The sequence below is a fragment of the Sciurus carolinensis genome, chromosome 10, assembly GCF_902686445.1.
Source record: "Sciurus carolinensis chromosome 10, mSciCar1.2, whole genome shotgun sequence".
NCBI lineage: Eukaryota > Metazoa > Chordata > Mammalia > Rodentia > Sciuridae > Sciurus > Sciurus carolinensis.
The window spans coordinates 137,082,952-137,101,940 of NC_062222.1; the positions used below are offsets into that span (position 1 = coordinate 137,082,952).

The 18,989-nt window shown below is 58.9% G+C and overlaps 1 protein-coding gene across 1 annotated transcript in view; it reads left to right on the top strand.

Annotated features, from left to right (window-relative positions):
- Sorcs2 (sortilin related VPS10 domain containing receptor 2) overlaps positions 1-18,989 on the top strand; it is a 358,452-nt gene that overhangs the window by 130,651 nt on the left and 208,812 nt on the right. Inside the window, exon 2 of the mRNA XM_047566161.1 lies at positions 6,454-6,521. Coding sequence (XP_047422117.1) covers positions 6,454-6,521 — 68 coding nt within the window. The remainder of the gene's footprint in view (positions 1-6,453; positions 6,522-18,989) is intronic.

Here is an 18,989-nt window from a genome sequence, read left to right on the forward strand (position 1 = left end):
TCCGACCTGTCTCGTCCAGCCGTGTGCTCCCCTTGGGTGGCCATGTGGCCCCCGGCCTCTAGGATCGCAGCAGCGCTGTGGTGCCTTAGGGTTTAGAGGAGAGTGTCCCCAACAGCTCACGTGTGAGGCAACGCCAGATGGGCTCCGGATCCGGTGAAAGGCTGGAGGTGAACGGGCTCCAGGCATCCTGAGCTCTTGGGCTCGTTTGTGAAGGTCTTGGAAAGAGGCTCCTTGGTGGGCAAGCCTGGCTCCCACCCACCCTGTGCTATTCTGAGGCCTTCATCCACTGCAGGGTGACCCTGTGGGTGACTTCGAGAACGACTGTGCTTGGGTTTGGCATTGCTAATGAAGGATCTTGAATCTGGCCAGGTTCTGCAGGATCTGCCCAGCAGAAGAGGATGCTGCAGTTCAGAGAGGCCCAGAACCATGGTGCACGCCCACAAGGTGCCTGTGAGACTCGGGCGGGCCACTGTTGCACCCTCCCCCACAGTCAGCCGGCAGACTGCAGCCTCGCAGTGCCCTGCTGACCCTGGCCACCAGACCTGCCCCACAGTTGGAATGGCAGTGCTGACTCATGGAGGGAGGGAGGGTGCCCCAGTGGCCTTTCCCTCCCTGACCACCCCTAGGGTGGCCTCTCCTTGCCAGGCAGGGCCGTGGCTTTTGTGTGGCAGAGGGGCCGTCACAACCCATCTGGGGAAAGTGTGGGCCTCATTGTGTGTAATCAGGCCGTGTCTAATTCCCTCTGTGCTGGAGGGAGCCCTCGAGCTTCCTGAGGGAAACCTCTCTCCCAATTTGCTGTGCATCTTGGGATGATCTCTGTTTCCAGCCAGGGAAGTCAGGGTGGCCTCCCACAGTGCTCCTGATCACCAGCCCCTCCGCTGGGGTCACGAGGCTTCCTCGTGAGGCCTCATCTAAGGGACAGGGACGGTCATCTGCACTGAGGTGCTGGTGGAGCAAGGAGTTTCTTGGCCCCTGGTTAGACGAGGAAACCGAGGCTGGAGGAACAGGGCATGGCCTGTCCCTGTGGGGGCAGCGGGTAGACAGAACAGGCCCGGCCCGGGCTTCCAGATCCCCAGGGCCTCTCCTGCTGCTCCCGGGAGGAGCCACCGGCCGATGCGGATCAGGTCTCCACAGAGGCAGGTGCGTGCCCAGGAGCACGCAGGGGCTGGCAGCGTGGCGCAGGAGGCATCCGGGCGGCGTGCGTGGCGTCTCCGCGGCGTCTCCGTGGCGCAGGAGGCATCCGGGCGGCGTGCGTGGCGTCCCCGCGGCGTCTCCGTGGCGCAGGAGGCATCCGGGCGGCGTGCGTGGCGTCCCCGCGGCGTCTCCGTGGCGCAGGAGGCATCCGGGCGGCGTGCGTGGCGTCTCCGCGGCGTCTCCGTGGCGTGGTGCGATGCCCTTTCTACACACGCGCACACCCTTGCCTGCGCCCTTCGAGCCCCTGAGCACGTTCCCAGAGGGCGTGCCACAGTCCTGGGGACCGAGGTGCCGTGGGCTGGGAGGCTGGTTGCCTTGCTGCACGGGGGTGGCCTGGCGTGTTAAGCCAAGGCCCCGTCACCACAGCATCCCGTGCCTAGCCTCCTTTCCTGGCCTCCCTTTCCCTTCCCGGTGCTTGATGGTGGATTAGTTTTCCCATTTCCCATGTGCTAGCCCTACAGTGTGTGCCGGTGTGTGACTGTGGGAGACCTCGTTTCTTCCTCTCTCTGTTCCTCAGTTCACACGTCAGTGGAACAGGCTGTCACACAACCCGCTTCCGCGGGCGTGGTGTGCAGGCCAGGTGTCCGGCCCCTCAGGAGGCTTAGGCAGGAGGATCACTTGAGTCCAGGAGTTCAAGGCCAGCCTGAGTAAGGCAGTGACTGTCTCAAAAAAAGCAAGACTTCCACATCCTGCCTGTGGCGCTGTGTGGGGCGCGTGGAGAGAGAAGCGGTGGACCGCGTTTCTGTTCTGGCGTGTCTAGGTTTCCCCGAGAGACCCAGCTCCATCTCTCTTTAGGGCCAGTGTGCCCCAGTGCAGAGCCGGAGCAGAGTCCCGCCAGGTGGCCCTGGGCTGGGCCTCTCCTTGGGTGGCCCCCAAACCTGTGGGTCCTGAGGTTCTGGGATGGTGGGATTTCTCATTAGTTCTAGAATCATCTTCACACCTGGGCAAGTCAGCAGGAGGAATAGGGAGGGAAAGGCCTCACCAGGGTCAGTCTTGGCTTTTTGGAGCCAGTTTGTGAAAGTACCCGGAAACCACTCTGGTGTGGGAACACGTGCGAGGGATTTTATTAAGTGTATAGGCAGAGTGTCTGCCCACGTGGTGAGAGAGAGAGAGAGAGAGGAGGAGGAGTGAGAGAGAGAGGAGGAGAGAGAGAGAGAGAGGAAGAGGAGAGAGAGAGAGGAAGAGAGAGAGAGAGAGGAGAGAGGGAGGAAGGGGGAAAGAGGAGAGAGGAAGAGAGAGGAGGAGACAGAGAGAGAGAGGAGAGAGAGAGAGGGAGGAGAGGAGAGAGAGAGGAGGAGAGAGAGAGAGAGAGGAGAGAGAGGAGGAGGAGGAGAGAGGAAGAGAGAGAGAGAGGAGGAGGAGAGAGAGAGAGGAGGAGAGAGAGAGGGAGAGAGAGGAAGGAGGAGGAGAGAGAGGAAGAGAGAGAGAGAGAGGAGGAGAGGAGAGAGAGAGGAGAGAGAGAGGAGAGAGGAGGAGGAGAGAGAGAGGGAAGAGAGAGAGAGGAAGGAGAGGAGAGAGAGGAGGAGAGAGAGAGAGAGAGAGGAGAGAGGAGGAGAGAGAGAGGAGGGAGGAGAGAGAGAGAGAGAGAGGAGGAGGGAGGAGAGAGAGGAGAGAGAGAGAGGAGGAGGAGAGAGAGAAGAGAGAGGAGGAGAGGAGAGGAGAGGAGAGAGAGAGGAGAGGAGAGGAGAGAGGAGAGAGAGGAGGAGAGAGAGAGAGGAGAGAGAGAGAGGAGGAGAGAGAGAGAGAGAGGAGAGAGAGAGGAGAGGAGGAGAGAGGAGAGGGAGAGAGAGGAGAGAGGAGGAGGAAGGAGGAGAGAGAGAGAGGAGGAGAGAGAGAGGAGGGAGAGAGAGAGGAGGAGGAGAGAGGAGGGAGGAGAGAGAGGAGAGGGAGGAGAGAGAGAGAGAGGGAGAGAGAGAGGAGGAGAGAGAGAGAGGAGGAGAGAGAGGAGGAGAGGAGAGAGAGAGGAGGAGAGAGAGAGGAGAGAGAGAGAGGAGAGAGAGAGAGGAGAGAGAGAGAGAGGAGAGGAGAGAGGAGAGAGAGAGGAGGAGGAGGAGAGAGAGAGAGGAGGAGAGAGAGAGGAGGAGGAGGAGGAGAGAGAGAGTGTGCACGTGAGAGCGAGAGTGAGGGAGAGAGAACGAATGGCGGGGGAACCATTCTTAAGTAGTGGAATTTCGTGGGCTAGTAACAAGGGACCAGTGGGACCAGTGGCTGGCGAGGGGGTCCGCGGGCTGACATCTGGGTTGCACAGTGGTGTGGGGGAGGGAGGATAATGGTGGCAGCACAATAGCAGATCTGATGCCAATAGTTTGCAGATGGTCACTTCACTCAGCAGATGGGACAGTGGCCTTGCCACGTAGGCCCTCCCTCCCTGAGTGTCCAGCTGGGGTGGTCAGGGAAGGCTTCCAGGAGGAGGGGGCCTGCAGAGAGAGCGGCAGGTGAGTGGGAGGAGTGTTCTGAGCACCGGGACCCGCGGACGCAGAGGCTGCAGGGCGGGTCGTGCGGGGAGCTCCTCAGGGTGACGTGGCAGCAGCTGTCACCCAGGGGCTGGCTGTGTCCCTCACGTGGACTCATGCACGGAGGAGGCACCCAGCACCGTGGGCAGATTTCCCTCGCAGGGATGGATCCCTGCCACCCCAAGGGCCGGGGGGACTGGAAAGTGGTTGAAATGTAGGAGTGACAGTAAGGAGTGGCCACCGTCCTCCCGCGGCCAGTGGTGGCTCTCGTTCCCTTGCTCTCTGCTCGTTGGTCCGGGGCACCTGGGCAGGAGCCCCTGGTGGGAGGAGCCTCCCGGGGCGGCACCCCGGCCCACCCAGCTCACTTTCCCGATTCCCTCCCCCCAGATCAACGCGCCCGAGGCTCTGGCGCCCACCAGAGGCCGGGAAGCCGCCCTGGGAGAGTTGGCATCTGAAGCAGTTAGCGGAGGCCCGGAGGGCGTGCCACAGCGTGAGGCTGCGAAACCACTTTAAAGTCCCTTCAGAAAACGGGCTTCGGCCGGCCAGAGAGGCGCCTCCTGAAGCCCAGCGCTCGGGCGCAAGTCCAGCTCGGAGCCTCTGGATGTGGGTCTTGACGGGACATTGAAGTGCTCTCTGCTCTGGTTTCTTCCTCTATAAACAGAGCCATCCCTGGGCCTCCTGGCAGTGGGCAGGGTGGGCGAGTGGACCTTGTGTGCTGGCCCTGTCATCTCAGGTCCAAGCCGACACCAGGGGCGACCCAGCGTGCCCACAGCCGTGGCTCCTGCTTAGTGGTCATCCACCTCCAGGCAGCCCCTCGGGGAGTTTTGCTCCCAGTGTGGGAGTGGACTGTGTGTCCTTGGGTGCAGGAGGGTACCTCGTGCATACGTGGCCAGAGTTGGGGTCCTGCCCGGGCCTCGACCTGGCTCCATCACCTCCCTCATCACCACCTGGGGCCAAGCTGGGGACACAGAACGAGAGGAGGCCCCCACCCTGGAAGGACAACCCTGTGAGCCGTGCAGGGTGGGGAGTGAGTGGGGGCGGACGGGGAGGCGCTGGGCCCAGGGGGCGTCCGGGACACTTCCCCAGGCAGCGTGAGCCAAGAAATAGGGTGGGTGTCAGGGAAGAGGGTCTTGGGATGAGGACCGGCCTGTGCAGGCCCGGCCGGCTGGAGTGGAGGAGGGTGGGCGGCGTGGGCAGCGGCCCCCGAGGGCGTGGAGGCAGCGGTGTGCTCGATTGGCAGCAGCGGCAGGGCCGGCCGGCACGGGCAGGAGCCCCCGGGAATTGAGCCCAGCCTCCAGACCAAGCAGCCCAGGGGCTGAGTGCGGGCCGGGGTGAGCGCCCGCCCCTGGAGGGGTGCCCGCCGCGCCCGGAGCGGCCGGAGATGAGAGGGATCGAGCGTGAGCTCATCTGGAGGGGCTGGATGAAACAGACTTTGAGGTTCCTTCCAGCTGTCACGCTCCAGCTCCACAAAACCCCTCTGGGGACAGCGAGACCATATGAAATATAAATCAATAGGTTAAAATACGCTTGTCTCCTGCCCGTCCAGGCCCTGTCACTCCGCCGCTGCCTCCAGCTTCAGAGGCTCTGGCTTTGACTCGGGCAGGCTCGAGCTGGCGGGAGAAAATCGCTTTGTTCCCGAGCGAGGCAGGGCCATCTCGCCCCAGTCGACGAGGCCTCCCTTTCTTCTTTCTTTCTAATCATCGCTGCCTCTCAGACGCACTGTCCCGTCTCGGTTGACACCTCTCCTCCTGTCTTCCCTCTCTAATCACCACGCAAAGAAAGACATCTGATCAGCCAGGCTTCCGGCTGCTCCGCAACACCCCGCAGACCCAGCCCCGCAGAGTTCTGCTCTTGTGGCGGGCCAGAGTGTCGGGCACGGCCAGAGTGGCGACCCCAAATTAACCAGGCTGGCGGCCACGCTGGGAATCTGAGGGTGTCCCGATTTACCTCCCGGGGTTCCCATGGCAACGGGAGTGTTAGGAACCACTAATACGGACTGGCAGCCAGTGAAATGAAATTTGATGTACTTGAGAACAGCGTGGCTGGTGAAGTAATTGGGGATCAATCTCTTTTCCCACCGGGGCTGACGAATCCCCATTTCCTCTCTTCTCACTCTCTCTCTTTTTTTGTTCATGCATCAGTTTTTAAGAACATTTTGAATGTTCTTAAACACATTTATTTTCATTTTGTAAATGGCTGCATTTTCTGAACAGGCCTGAAATGAAAACAGCTTTGTTACTCGGGCCCCAAGAGCGTGTTGAATAGTTTAACAACAAAATAAAAGTGTGTGTGTGCCGTCGATGATTCACAGACCCCCTCCAGCTGTCTCCACCGTCCTGCCCCATCCCCCACTGTCATCAGCTCCGCCACCAGCCGCCACGTCTCCAGGAAAAGTAATGACAGCATGGGCCGCAGGGGCCTCTCTTGTCCGGGGCGGCAGGCTGGGCAGCTGCTCCCGCTGGCTGGGGGACTCTGTGGTGCTGGTGGAGACAGCCCGTCTTCAGAAGCCTCGCCAAGTGGGCCCAGAATGCACTGGGCCTGCCGCCTCGGCCGTTCCTTTGGTCAGTTTGAGATCATGCCAGGTGGTGACGGTTGGGTGGATCTCACGGGATCGGGGTGTCCCCAGAGTTGTTCTGAGGAGCAGAAGCAAGTTTTCAAAATGGGAACAAGCCCTGGCTCTGCGTGCTGTGACGCGGGGGCTCTAGGGCAGCTGTATTTGAGACTCCAAAGCCCAGGGGAAGGTCCCTGGGTCCCTCTGAGAACGGCAAGACCAGCTCATGTCCACTTTTTCCTGTTAACTTCACAGGTGATCTTGATCCTGACGAAGTACTACCATGCAGACATGGGGAAGGTTCTGGAAAGTTCTCTGTGGCGGTAAGTCAGCCCGACAGTGGGCCTTCCTGTCCTGCTCTGTACCTCGTGGGGACTCTGGGTCGCGGCTGAGGACTGACCCAGATTCCTGGCTTCCCGCCCTGGAGGCCTTGCAGCTCTTCCTTGGGTAGAGAACACATGCAGAAGTTGAAAGCGGTCAGCAGTTTTGTCCCTGGGCGTGAGCGGCCTGATGGCGTTCAGTGGGCTGTTCTGCTTCTCTCCTTCGCTTTCTCCTGCTCCCCTGCTTCCTTTTGTTTCCTCCCCGGAGCAGCAGGGTTCGCATGGTGAATTCAGGTCAGTGCGCATCTTCCCTGGGGCCACGCTCTGGACGTCACATGTGGCTCCTGCAGCCTTCCACAGCGAGACTGTCCTCACGGTTGAGTGTTTTCCTTTCTTCTGGGCTTAGCCCAAGAGCTTGGCAAATAAGTGACCCACTGGCAAGGTGGGACATCTCTTTATATGTGAAATGTGGGTTCAGCCCCAGAACACAGCCACCCTTTGATGTCTGCAGAGGCGAGAGGAGGCGCTTTGGAGAGAGGCTTCTGGCCATGCCACCCTCCCTGTTGTATCCACTCGAGTGGGCAGCGGCACCATGAGGCCCTCCCCAGTTGATTCATTCTGCCTTTGATTGGCTTTCGGCAGGGGGTCCTGGGGGCCCGCTCTGTGGGTCCTGTGGCTGGGTTTCTGGACTTGGCTAACTGGCCCGGCCACTGTGGTGCTGAGGCAGTTGCGGGTGCCCCCGACTTCCCACGTGCCTCCCAGCCAGTTCCTGCGGCTGAGGACTCATCCGCCTGCTCTCCCAATTCCATCACTGCTGCCAGAGAGCGGGGTCAGGCGCGGGTCACATTCCTCCTGGAGGACGCGTCTCCTGACACCCCACGTGGTCCTGCTGGGTGGGGAGCTGGCTCTCCAGGGTCTCAGCTGGCCCAGGCCGTCCACCGTTTCTGGATGAGAGCAGAAATAGCCCAGGTGTTGAACCCCAGTGGAGTCCCAAGGACCCCTCCATGGGTTAACAGCGGAGGGTTGGTTCAGGGGCTGTGGCTCCGTGGGGCAGGTAGAGCCCTCAGGGCGCGCCCTTGCTGCTGGGTAGAGGGTGAGTGGACCCCCTGGTGGATGAGGCAATGGACCTAGCTCAGGACACAGTCTCCTCCTTCTCCAAGCGGGACTGCTCAGCTACCTCGTCTGCCTGTCTGGCTGTCCGTCAAGACCTGAAGGGTTGGAAACCCTTCCCCTAGGGATTTCCAGATGCCACTTCCTCCACTCACCCCGGCTTCTCAGCATGGCTGGAGGTGGAGGAGACGCATGTCTGGTGGTGTTGGAGTGGTGAACGGCTGGTCCTTCCCGCAGTCATCTGCGCTGGCAGGCAGACGTGCTGGGGTCCTGGTGGTGGGTGGGGAGCTGTGGGGCCCGGGGCCCGGGACGCCTTGCCCACGGGCTCCAGGCAGGTTCTTCAGAAGCAGGAGGGGAGCTCTGCTCTGAAGCCCCACTCAGAGCTGCCCCAGGGGGTGGGGGCTGCTCCTTCCAGAGCCTCCGGGCTCACCTGTGGAATGGGGCGCGGTTCCTCCAGAGCGGCATGTGGTCTGCATCAAGCTTTCCCCCAGAATCAACAGACTAACTTTGCCTGTTCCTCCCGTCCCATCTCAGGGGGCCAGACGTCTCCTCGCCTTTATTAAAAATGCATGTGGAACGTGAGTCATCTCGGGAGGGCCTGCGTCCCGGCTGCAGTCACCCTCCTTGTTCCAGCCTGCCTGTGCTGACGTTCTCACGCAGACGCAGACCGGCAGGGAGGCTGCCTCTCGCCTCGGGTTTCCGCGCGCGCCGCCCTCTGGCTGCACCCTGCCCCTGGAGCCGGTTCACTCCAGCCTCACCTTCCTGGTGTGGAGGCTGCCCGACAGTCAGTCCAGGCACACGCAGTCTGCCTTTTCCCTCTGTTCCCTGGGACGGACCTTGCCGAGCCACGTCCCTGAGCTGCGAGGCGGGTTCTCGCAGGGGGCCGAGCAGTGAGTTCTTCAGGGGCACGTGCCCGCGCCTGCCTGGCAACTTGGGCTTATAGACTTGTCATTCTGATCTGCTTCTCTTGATTCCCAGGGAGGCTGAGATGCCTCCCCTGCTTGACTGCTGGCCACGTTCTTTCTCCTGAGGTGTGTCCCCTCCCGTGCTTGCCATCTCTCCACAGTGGGACTGGGGTGGGGAGCACTGAGCAGCTGACAATCTGCCCTGGGACTTTCCCTGGGTGCCACCTGCCCGTCTGCAGTGGAGGCACAGGAGGATGTAGGGTTGAGGCACTGTGTCCGGGGAGCACATGGGAAATGGGGTCACTAAAGGCCTGCTTGTTGAATGCACACCCAGCCTCCCAAGAAGTCTCCTGTGTAACCCAATAAACACACGTTTAATGACAGGTATGGTATGTACATTCTAGAAATGGCTCTCTGAAATCTAAGCTGAATACATTTTAATTGTCCTGCTTTACCGGGCCCGTGCCAGTAGCCTCTCTCCCACCCTGACGATCCAGTGATCTGCTCTGTCTTGAGGTGGGGCTCTCTGCTCAGGCGCAGGGCCCCTGAGGACCCGTATAGGTGGCTGGCATGTGGAGGAGAATGAGACCCCTGGCCGCCTTCCCTGGGGCTATGGTAGCTAGCGGAGCCCCTCTCACTGCAGGCTGGCGTTGGAGCCCAGGATGACTCGTCCTCACAGCTGCCTGGGCGCGGTGGCTAGTGTGACGAGTGACAGCTGGGGCGGGACCAACACAGCAGACATGTGCTCTCTACCATCCGGGGGTCCGAGTCCCGATGAGGGTGTCTCAGGGCAGAGCTCCCTCTGAAGCCCAGGGGCAGGGCCTCCCCTGTCCTGCCAGCTCCTGTGGCTGTCGGAGGACCTGTGGCCACACCCTCCGTCCCTGCCTCTGTCCTCCCGTGGCTGTCCCTGTGTATCTATCCTCTGAGTTTCTTCTAAGGAGACTGGCCACTGGGATGGTCCAGCTGGATGGTCCAGGACGACATCATCTCCAGATTCTTACCTCAGTCACATCAGCAGAGACCATTTTTCCAATAAAGTCACAGTCACAGGTTCATGGGGCCATCTCTGTCCCCACCTAGGCCGTCACTGAGCGCTGCTGATGCTGTCGGATGGGTTCCCTCAGCAGCCCTGGTCTGTGCCCATCCCTAGCACCCTGCCCAGGGGCTTGGCTTGCTAGACAGGTGCCCCTGTCCTGCTTCTCCTCCTTGGCAGCTGGCTCCTTGCGGCCTGCATCTGCCCAGCCCTCCGGCCCGACCCTGCGCCCTGGGGAAGGAAGTCAGTGGGTGGAGCAGGAGCCGGGGAGCGGGACCACCCGGCCCAGAGTTCTCCAGGCGTCACTGGGCTCCATACCAGAGCTGTTGGCGTCTCAGGGTCGCCTGGCCTGGGGGTTCACCGTGGTAATACAGTGACCAGCAAAACTGGACTCCCGGTTCTAGAGCAGGACCAGCCCTCGGGCGGCCTCCCGAGCCCCAGGGCCAGGCTCCTGTTTCTCAGCTCCTTTTCATGCCTGTCCCCAGCCTCGTTTGGACGTCGTCTTCCCCACTGCCCCACCGGAGGGCACGTCTGCTGTCCGTGTGCATAGAGAAGTGGGACCCTTCACGCCGTCGGGACCCAGCGTCCTCCCCCTGGGGTGCCGCTGCCCTGGCTGGAAGGCTGGCCTAGAGGAGGGGCGACGACTTTCACAGTGCAGGGGCCCTGGTGAAGGGCCTGCTGATCCCTGGGTCTGGGATGTGGCCTGGCGAGCTGCATTTTTAATAAGGTCAGGAGACACCCGTGTTCCTGGTCCACAGAGTAGCGGGCCCTGGAGGTTCTGGGGTCACCCAGGAGCCTTTGCCATGCTCAGCAGCCAGCTGGCTGGCCCTGGACTAGGCTGAGCTCTGTCCACCACAGGCCCCTGTGTGCTGCGGAGCCTGCCTGGAGCAGTGGCCCTGTGTGGCTCCTTGTCCACTCTGTGTCAGCAAGAAGCGCTTTTCCTCAAAGAAGCTGTCCCTGCTGCTCAGTGCAGAGCGGCACCCAGCGGGTCTTCATCACGTCTCACTGAGCTGCGGGTGCTCCTGGTTATGGTCTTCCCCCACCCCTCTGCCCACTGCCACTAGAACACGCTGGTTGAGGCTGGAGACCTGGAGTCCTGTTAAGTCCAGCTTGTTGATCACAGGTTACCCAGAACCAAGCAGAGGCTGGTGCAGGGATGCATGTTGGCATTGGGTAGATGGATCAGTGGATGGATAGATGGAGAGAGGGATGGAAGGATGGATGGGTGGATGTGGACGGATGGTGAACAGGTCAGTTGGCTGGATGGTTGGTCATGTGGTTTGGGGAAAATGCTGCTAGGACCTCGAAGATTCTTGACATTGATGGAGAAGGAGAACCAGGAGCATAGTGTTGGCTCTGATGCTATCAGAAAGCTCCAGGGGGTTCCTAAGAATCTTTTATTGTGCCCCATTTTTGTCTCAAAATGCTGTTCTTGGAATGGCAATTGGAATGTATCAGTCAGTCATTCTGCCATGTAACAAGCACCCCAAAGGTCGACTGAGGTTCAGTTGCTTTAGACAGGACTTGGCTGGGTGGTCCCACTTCAGGCTGCTGGCTGGGGACTGGGCCTCTCCATGAGTCTGTTCTGGGACCCATGTTGACAGGGGCAGGATAAGGCTGCCAGGACACATTCTCTTCATGTAGATTGTGGGTTCGAGAGCTGCACCCCACCAGGAGAGCTCCTGCTGGGGCCTCTGTGCCCACTGCACCCTGCTGGAATTCCGCTGGCCACTATGAGCCATGGGGCTGAGCCCGCTTCCCTGAGGTGGGAGGGGCGGGATGCTGCTGAATGAGAAGGGGACACAGGGCCATCCATGTGCTTCCAGGAGAGATGGCTTTGTGGCCCGAGTTGACAGGCATCCTTGGCTTGGAGGAAGGTCCCAGACTTCTCTGCAGTGAGACTTGTCGCAGGCCCTCACACAACAACACAGTCCCTTCAGGAAGGGCACGTGGCATTTTCCCATCTCACTTCCTTCCATGATCTTTAATTTTTATTGTGTTTTATTAAATCTTACTTCATTTAAATTTTTAATTTTAATTTTTATTTGTTAATTTTTTTTTTTATGTTACTTTTGCGTTTTAATACTTAAGTATTACTCTATTTATGTTCTGCCGACCATGTCTTGGGAGTGGGTTCCACAGAACACACTTGGGAAAGGGTTTCAGAGGATTTTTATTCCAGGAGGGCTGGCGCCTGAGATTTTCAGATCACTTCTGTTAACCGTGTTACTCTGAAGTCAGCTTTGCTTCTATTTTTCTATGGTGTCTGCCCCAGCTCCCCTGCACGGCTCAACCCAGGCTGGGCACTTGCATGGCGCATGCGCTCCCCGAGCCACGCCCTCTCACTGTGTGCTGAGGGCGGGGCGAGGGCAGTACTGCGGCCGGCACCCCGCCCAGAGCTCTCCTGCGGTAGACCCCAGGGCCGTTCAGGACCTGCCTGTGCCGCGTGTGAGCTGCTCAGACCTGTGCAGGGCTCTTTGCCTGCCCACAGGCAGCCCAGGAGTCAGCATATTTCCTGGCGGTGCTGATGTCCGGGCCTAGGAAGCACTGGCGTGCTGATCTGGCAGTGCTGATCTGGCGCATGGGTAGGTGAAGCTGAGCATCCAAAGCCCCGGACTTGCGACTGGAAGATGAAAGGAACCATATGCCTTGCCCTGGGGACTTAGACAGAAGCAGCCAGACCCTGTAAGGCTTGGGGTGGGCACCCAGTGGCTGTGGTCAGGTCTCCGTGCAGGCTGTGCCTGCAGACAAACCTTGGTTTGATCACGACTCCACTTCCTCTCATCTTGGTGACATCTGGGGCCTCCTGTCAAAAGAGCCAGCTGTTCAGATCTGGACGCAGACTGCAGATGCCATGGAGGTGGCTCCAGACAAGCTCCTGAAACATTCAGAGCTTAGCAGTGTCAGGGACCTGCCACCGCCTGCCTCTGTGGCCTCTGCATGTCCCTGGGCTTCTCAGCAGCTGCTCTGCACTCCTGCGCTCCTGGCTGTCTTTCTCAGTGTTCGCCCTGACGTCACCATGGAGATCTGGGTTTGATTTAAACAAGACTCGGGGCAGATAGAGATTGGAGAGAGGCCCTGGCTCAAAAGCTTTCAGGGTTTGCGTTCTGTCAATAATTTGGTGCAGATCAACAGTGTGATGAGCTTGGCAATGAGACCTGGTGTAAAATGCCCTGGGACAAGTTCTGGGATGACTGAGAGGTCACAGGAGCTTGAGGACATCCCTCTGAGTCCCCAGCCCCTCGGGCCCCTTCTCTGCCTCAACTTCAGTACCTGCCCTCCACAGGTCCTGGCTTTGTCAGTGGGCTTCTCTGCCAGCTGACCTCACTGCTTGGTCCTTCCCTCCCCTCTCCACCCAGCCATCTGATCAGCCTTCAGTGCGCCCTTCCTTCTTCCATCCATCCACCTTCTTTCCTTCTCTATTCTATTCTCTTGTACCTTTGCCCCTGCTTCTCTCCATCCCATCCATCCATCCATCCATCCACCCATCATCCATCCATCCATCATCCATCACCCATCATCCGTCCATCCATCATCTGTCCATCTATCCGTCCAGGCTGTGGCATCCAAGACTCAGGATTGAGTGGTGGAGGAAACAGCCATGATACTGTCTTGTAACCTGCACTGTCTCAGGTTGAGAGCACCAGGGAAACGTGTCTGTGCCCTCTCTGCCAGGGTTAAGCCAGGGTTAAGTCAGGCAGTCAGGGGGGCTTCCTGGAGGATGCTGCCGGCTGGCCCCGGTGTCACAGCCTGCCTTCTCTTCCAGGGCGGCTCTCCCTACCCAGAGCCTCTCCTGCTGCTGCATCCAAGGTGACTTTTGTGTCTGCTCCCAGCCAACTTATCCCCAGCCTCCCTAGCGTCCACCCTGGCAAACCCCGTCAAATCTATGCAGCAGGTGCCAAAAGTCTTCCCTAATCCTCAAGTGCATTCTGGAAGCACAGCGGCTGGCCTCGGAAGGTGGTGGGAACAGTCTGCCCTTTCCCACTCTGGTCTGGACTGCTTCAGCTTCTGCTGCAGGCCTGCCCTGGGCGTTTCCTCCGAGGACCTGGCAGCTCTGCTGCAGGAAGAACTTTCCTTGGATGGAGCGTTGGGGCAGTGTGCCGAGAATCTGGCCTCTCTCCCTGCCAGGAGGACGGCCCAGGTCAGGGGGCTGGCCCACACATGCTGAGCCCCCGGTTGGCTTCCTGGTCCCCATGCTTATCTCTGATACTTCCTGAGAACCCAGGGGCTGGTGGCTGTGGATTTGAGATTGACGATCTGTCCTCTGGAGTTGTCATATTACCCATCACCTATCCCTGCTGGGCTGGGGACCTCCCTGCAGCTTCTGCTCACTCTTCCAGAATCCCCATTTGCTAATGAGTCACCCCCCTCTTCTGGGCCCCAGGCCTCTGTGACAGCCTCCTGCACGTCCCCTCCATTGCAGGTATCGCTGCTTCTTTAGATCTGTTCTTCCTGTGCTCCCTGGACCTGGCAGAAGCTCTTAACTGACGTGGGCCTGGGGCTTGCTGAGCTGAATGACACCGAGGGTCTTGGTGGTGAGGTCCCTGCTTCCTCCAGAGGGTCCCTGGTAGCATCACGAGCCCTCGTGAAGAGATTCTTGGCATGGGGGTTGGCAAATCCCTCCCTAGGAAATTCTCCTTCAGAAAATATTTTCCTTTTAAATACTGTAATTTGTGGTCACCCTAGGAATTTTGGAAGCTATAAAGTAGACGAGGCATAAAAACAATCCCCATGTTAACCCCAACTCATGAGATTAAAACTATTAATATCTGAGATGAATATTCTCACTAGTCTTTTTAAGATGCAAATTTATACATGTTTTATCAATTTTAAATCCCAGTAGAATTTTGTATTAAACATTTTCTTATGTGCTGACATATTTTCACAACTGCTATTTTTAATGGCTGCATGATATGCCTTCGTCTGAAGGAGGTATTATTTATTTAACCAAGTCCTCGTTCTCAGACGTCTGAGTCACTTTCCATTTTCACTAATGTAAAGATGTAAAAAGGGATTCCTGGCGAGTGTCCCTGTGGCGCTGCTCCCTCAGCTCTGATTATTTTCTTAGCGTCAATTCCTGAGGGTGGGCGCCACCTCCTACATACCGGATTATGGGGCACTGGGTTTCCGAAGTGTGTTTGAGTGTGCGGAGGGTTCGCCTCTGAGGCTGTTGTTGATGTTCCTTGTGCAATGAAGAAATTGAAGGGCCATTTAGGAAAGGAGAAAGAAGATAGACGCAGGACCTGCCCTGATCCCTGGGGTGGGTTTATGGTCTGCTAAGGGAGGCTTGAAGAGGAGGGACAGGATGCATCTGTGGTTCTGTAAATCTCATTAATGGCTGCAGGTCCTTGACCCGGAGCGCCCGAGGCTTAGCCATTTGCAGCAGCTTGCCAGGGTCCTGCCAAGTGCTGGGCACTGCTCTAACCATCAGAGACTCGGGATGAGCAGAACGCGGGAGCCTGCACCCCAGCGTCTCCCCAACCAGCAGCAGAGCAGGGAATCCAAGAGAGTGCCCACCTCCATGTGTGGTGTGGTGGGGAGCAGGGGCGACAGCACAGAGGCTGGGTGTTGCCCAGATTTGGGGGGTCTGGGGTAAACAGCCAGGCTGATGCACAGGGCGATTGGTTTTCTGGTGCTTCTGTAGTAAATCACCAAGTACTCAGTGCTCCAAGCGACCCCGTATGATCTGCACTCTGGAGGCCAGAAGTCCAGCGGGATCTCCTGGGGCCATCTCGTTCCTTCCCCTGCCAGCTTCTGATGGTGTGATGCGTGCCGCCTGCCTCCCTTGGCTCACGGTCCTCCCTCTGTCCTCAGCCCACCCTGTCCCAACCTCCGAGGTTTTCTTTGTTGTGCATCTCGCGGTCTGACCACAGCCAAAAAGGCTTGCCCTTCTCAGGACCCCACACAGTCCAGGTGACCTCCTCATCCCAGAGTCCTGAACCGAGTCACATCCGCATCAGGGAACACCCCTGCAGGCTGCGCAGTCGGGAGGTGGATGTTTTAGGGGCATTGTGTAGTTGTGCACACAAGCATGACACCTCCAGAGGTGACAGCAAGAGGTTGTGTCAGGTGAAAGACTGCCCGGGGCACCAGGAACGGACACACTGGGTGGCAGCTTTGAAGTGGACAGGGAGAGGAAACGGCAGGGTTGGGCTTCTGGCAGAGGGTGAGTGGCCTTCAAGGAGGTGCCTGGCCCCCAGAGCCCGCCCCTCACCCCTCAAGACACAGTGAGCCAAGTCCTGTTCCTTGTGTTGCCCGGAGGAGCGGGGGCTGGGGCAGGGCCCGCGTGCTGTTCTCTCCCACCGTTTATATCCTGCACATTCATGCCGTGTGCAAACCCATTGCGTGCGGCCTTCTGTCTGCGGTCCACAGAGCAGACCTGGATCTGCTGCCCTATGCATCAGGCACACTCTGCCCTGCAGATTTATTGCATTTTAAAACAAGTCCCTGAGTAGGAAATGTAGGAGAAAGCGGTCTTTTTTCTGTTATGTAACACGGCTCTCTTGAGTGTGCTTGAAGGATGAGCCGTGAGCCAGTTGCAGGTACCCACCATCCAGGACAGAGCAGCAGCCTGTAGCATCCAGGGGTGGCGCTGGCTCTGGTGCCACATGCTGTCCAACAGCTGGTACTGGGGGCATCCCCTGTGTGCCTGGGCCCTGCTGTCCGTGCTGCTGCGTGGGAGCTGATGGAACTGCGGGCACCTCTGGGGGAGGTTTGCTCAGTGCCAGGGCCTAACACAGGTAGCCATTTTTACTATGCTGCAAGTGATGATTATTTATATGTTTATTTTTGGTTGGAGGATAAAAACCAATGCTTGTTATTACTTGGGAGAATTTGGCACCCTAGTTCTAGATGACCCAGCTCTGCCACTTAGGAGTGACCTTGGGCAATCACTTGTGTCTGAACTTCTGCGCCCGCCTCTGGGGCCCACCAAGAGGGCGTCAGCAGCCAGGTTCTCGGTGCCTGTGGGATCCACTCTTCTTGGGTGTGGCCCTCAACCTCCGTCCCACTCCTGACTCTGGTGGCCCCAGCTCTCCACAGGCTCCCTGTAGTCACTGCCCTCGGTTCATGGAGGGTCCAGAGAGGTGGTTGCCTTTTCCCATCCCCTGGGGTGTGGTCAGGAGGGGGCCTGGCCAGATCTCAGGGGCTTTGGTGCCCAAGGCATCGGCAGTGGCTAGCTCGGAGAAATACAGGAGTGTGTGGTCAGAAGGACCCGGAGGAGCTGAGCTGCGTGGCTGGTTTTCATCAGATGCTTCTGCAGCACCTGCCGTGCTCGCTCTGACTTGAGTGTTGGTGGGGGGCTCTCCCCCGTCAAAAACACCGTCGCCTCTATTTCCCCTCCCTTTCTCCCCGAGGTTTGTGTGCTTAGCACATTCCTGGGGCACCCTGGACTCTGGAGTGTTGAATGACCCATGCGGCCTCCACCCTTGGTGACTCACCAAGTTGCCAGGGCTGCCCCTGCGACCACACAGCTTCCCTCACAGAGGAAGGGTGGTGGGAGGGCAGCAGGCTGAGCCCAGGGTGAGCCTGGCTTATCTGGCAGAAGTGGATCCTACCAAGACTTCAGGATAAATGCAAGTTAGCCAGCAGCTGGGGGGGGGCACTCCAGACAGAGTGGACAACCATACAGTTAGGAAGCCTGAGGTAGTTGGGACCCTGAGTGGAGGTGGCCATGACGGAGGCAGGACGTGTTGGTCACAGAGCTTTGTCTCCACTGCATGGAGAACCTTATAAAAATGGCATCATATCTTTCGAAGTCTAGCTCAGAAATTAGGGGGCTGGAAGTGGTGCCCTCTGTGGGAGGAACCAGACAAGGAGCAACCATGGTGATAGATCTGCTAGCTCTTGCTGCATAACAAACGGCCCCTGAAACTGGTGGCTGAGGACAACGACCACTCACTTAGCTCATGCTTCTGAAGATGGACACTTGGCTTGGGCTCAGCTGGGCGGCTCTTCTGTTCTTGTGGGCTCACTCACATGTCTGTGGTCAGAAGCCATTATCGCTCTGCTTCTGGGCTTGGCTGGCTGCTGCTTGGGGGAGTGGGGTCAACTGGCAATGTGTCTGTTATCCTCCAGCGGGTTAGCCTGGGATTATGCACCTGGACCAGGCAGAGACTCAAGAAAGCATGGAAGTTTGCAGGCCTCGAGGCCTAGGCTCAGGACTTACTTACCATCCCTGCTAAACATGGACCACAGCAAGGCACAGGGCTGCCTGTGTCCAGGAGCCGGGAAATGTTCCACTTACTGGTGGGAGGATCGTTGCGTAGGACGTGGGTATGAGGAGGGGACCAACCGTGGCTGTCGCTGCCCACAGGGGCTTGGTCTGGAGCAGGGAAGGGCTGGGAGGTGTGAAGCTGCTCCCAGATTCCCAGCAATGTCCTGGCTCGTGAGGCAGACAGTGCTACGGGGCCAGAGGGCAGAGTGAGGATCTGGGACTATGTCCAGGGAAGGTCTTTCTACTGAGTGGAGGTCCCAGGTGCTAGGGACAGGGTGGCCTCTGAGACCACAGCAGAGGACCCTATGCTGAATCTGGCCCATGCCTTGGGTGACCTTGTGCGACTCCTGGGGTTTCTCTTCCAGCCTTTGCAGAGAGCTCTCTAGGCCTCCGGCTCCCTGGTTATGGCAGGTTTGCAGGCTTCAGCAGTGAAGAGCCCTGCTCGGGAGTGTGCGGATTTCTTTCTGAGGAAGCTGGTTGAGCTCCTGTTCTCCACAGAGTTGGCTTTCTGAGTCCACCTCCTTCTCGGTGTCCCCTGAACTTCACATTGGCAAGTCCTTCTCAGGCAAGCAGCTCTGTCTGCACTGAGCCAGGGACATGTTGGGTCCTGGGGAAACATGGATGAAAGTGAGATCCCGAGGTGGCAGGTTCAGCTAGTCAGGGTGTGCCAGCTGCTGTAACAAACAGCCCCAGGGATCTGGAGGCTAGACAGGACGGAGTTCCTCTGCTTGGGCAGAGATCCCCTGGGAGTTTCCCAAGGTGCTCCGGGGAAGCTCTCCTCTGAGCAGTTCTGCAGGGGCAGGTTCCTTCCTGCATGTGCTCCACATCCTCCCTGCCTGTGGCCAGGGCCACTCTGGACCTGACTCAGGCAGAGGAGTGAAAAGGACGTGGAGGAAGACTGCACGTGGGAGGCCATCCTCACTCCCCTGGCCATCGGTCAGTCCCTTGGCTGCTCCTGCTGCAAGGGAGGATGCGAAACGTGGCCCCCGTGAGCCGGGCAGGAGGGGCTGGCTCCAGTGGGAAACCTCTGCAGCACCACCAGCTGGAAGCCCGCAGGCCCCAGTGCGGAGCAGGCTTCCTTGGTGACGGGTCTGGACAGTCCCTCCCCTCCTGGGTTCCCTGGAGCAGGGAAGGGCTGGGAGGGTCACATAGTCTTGGGTGCAGGAAGCCAGGCCTGGCTCAACCCAGGTTCCCAGAAGTGCAGCTGA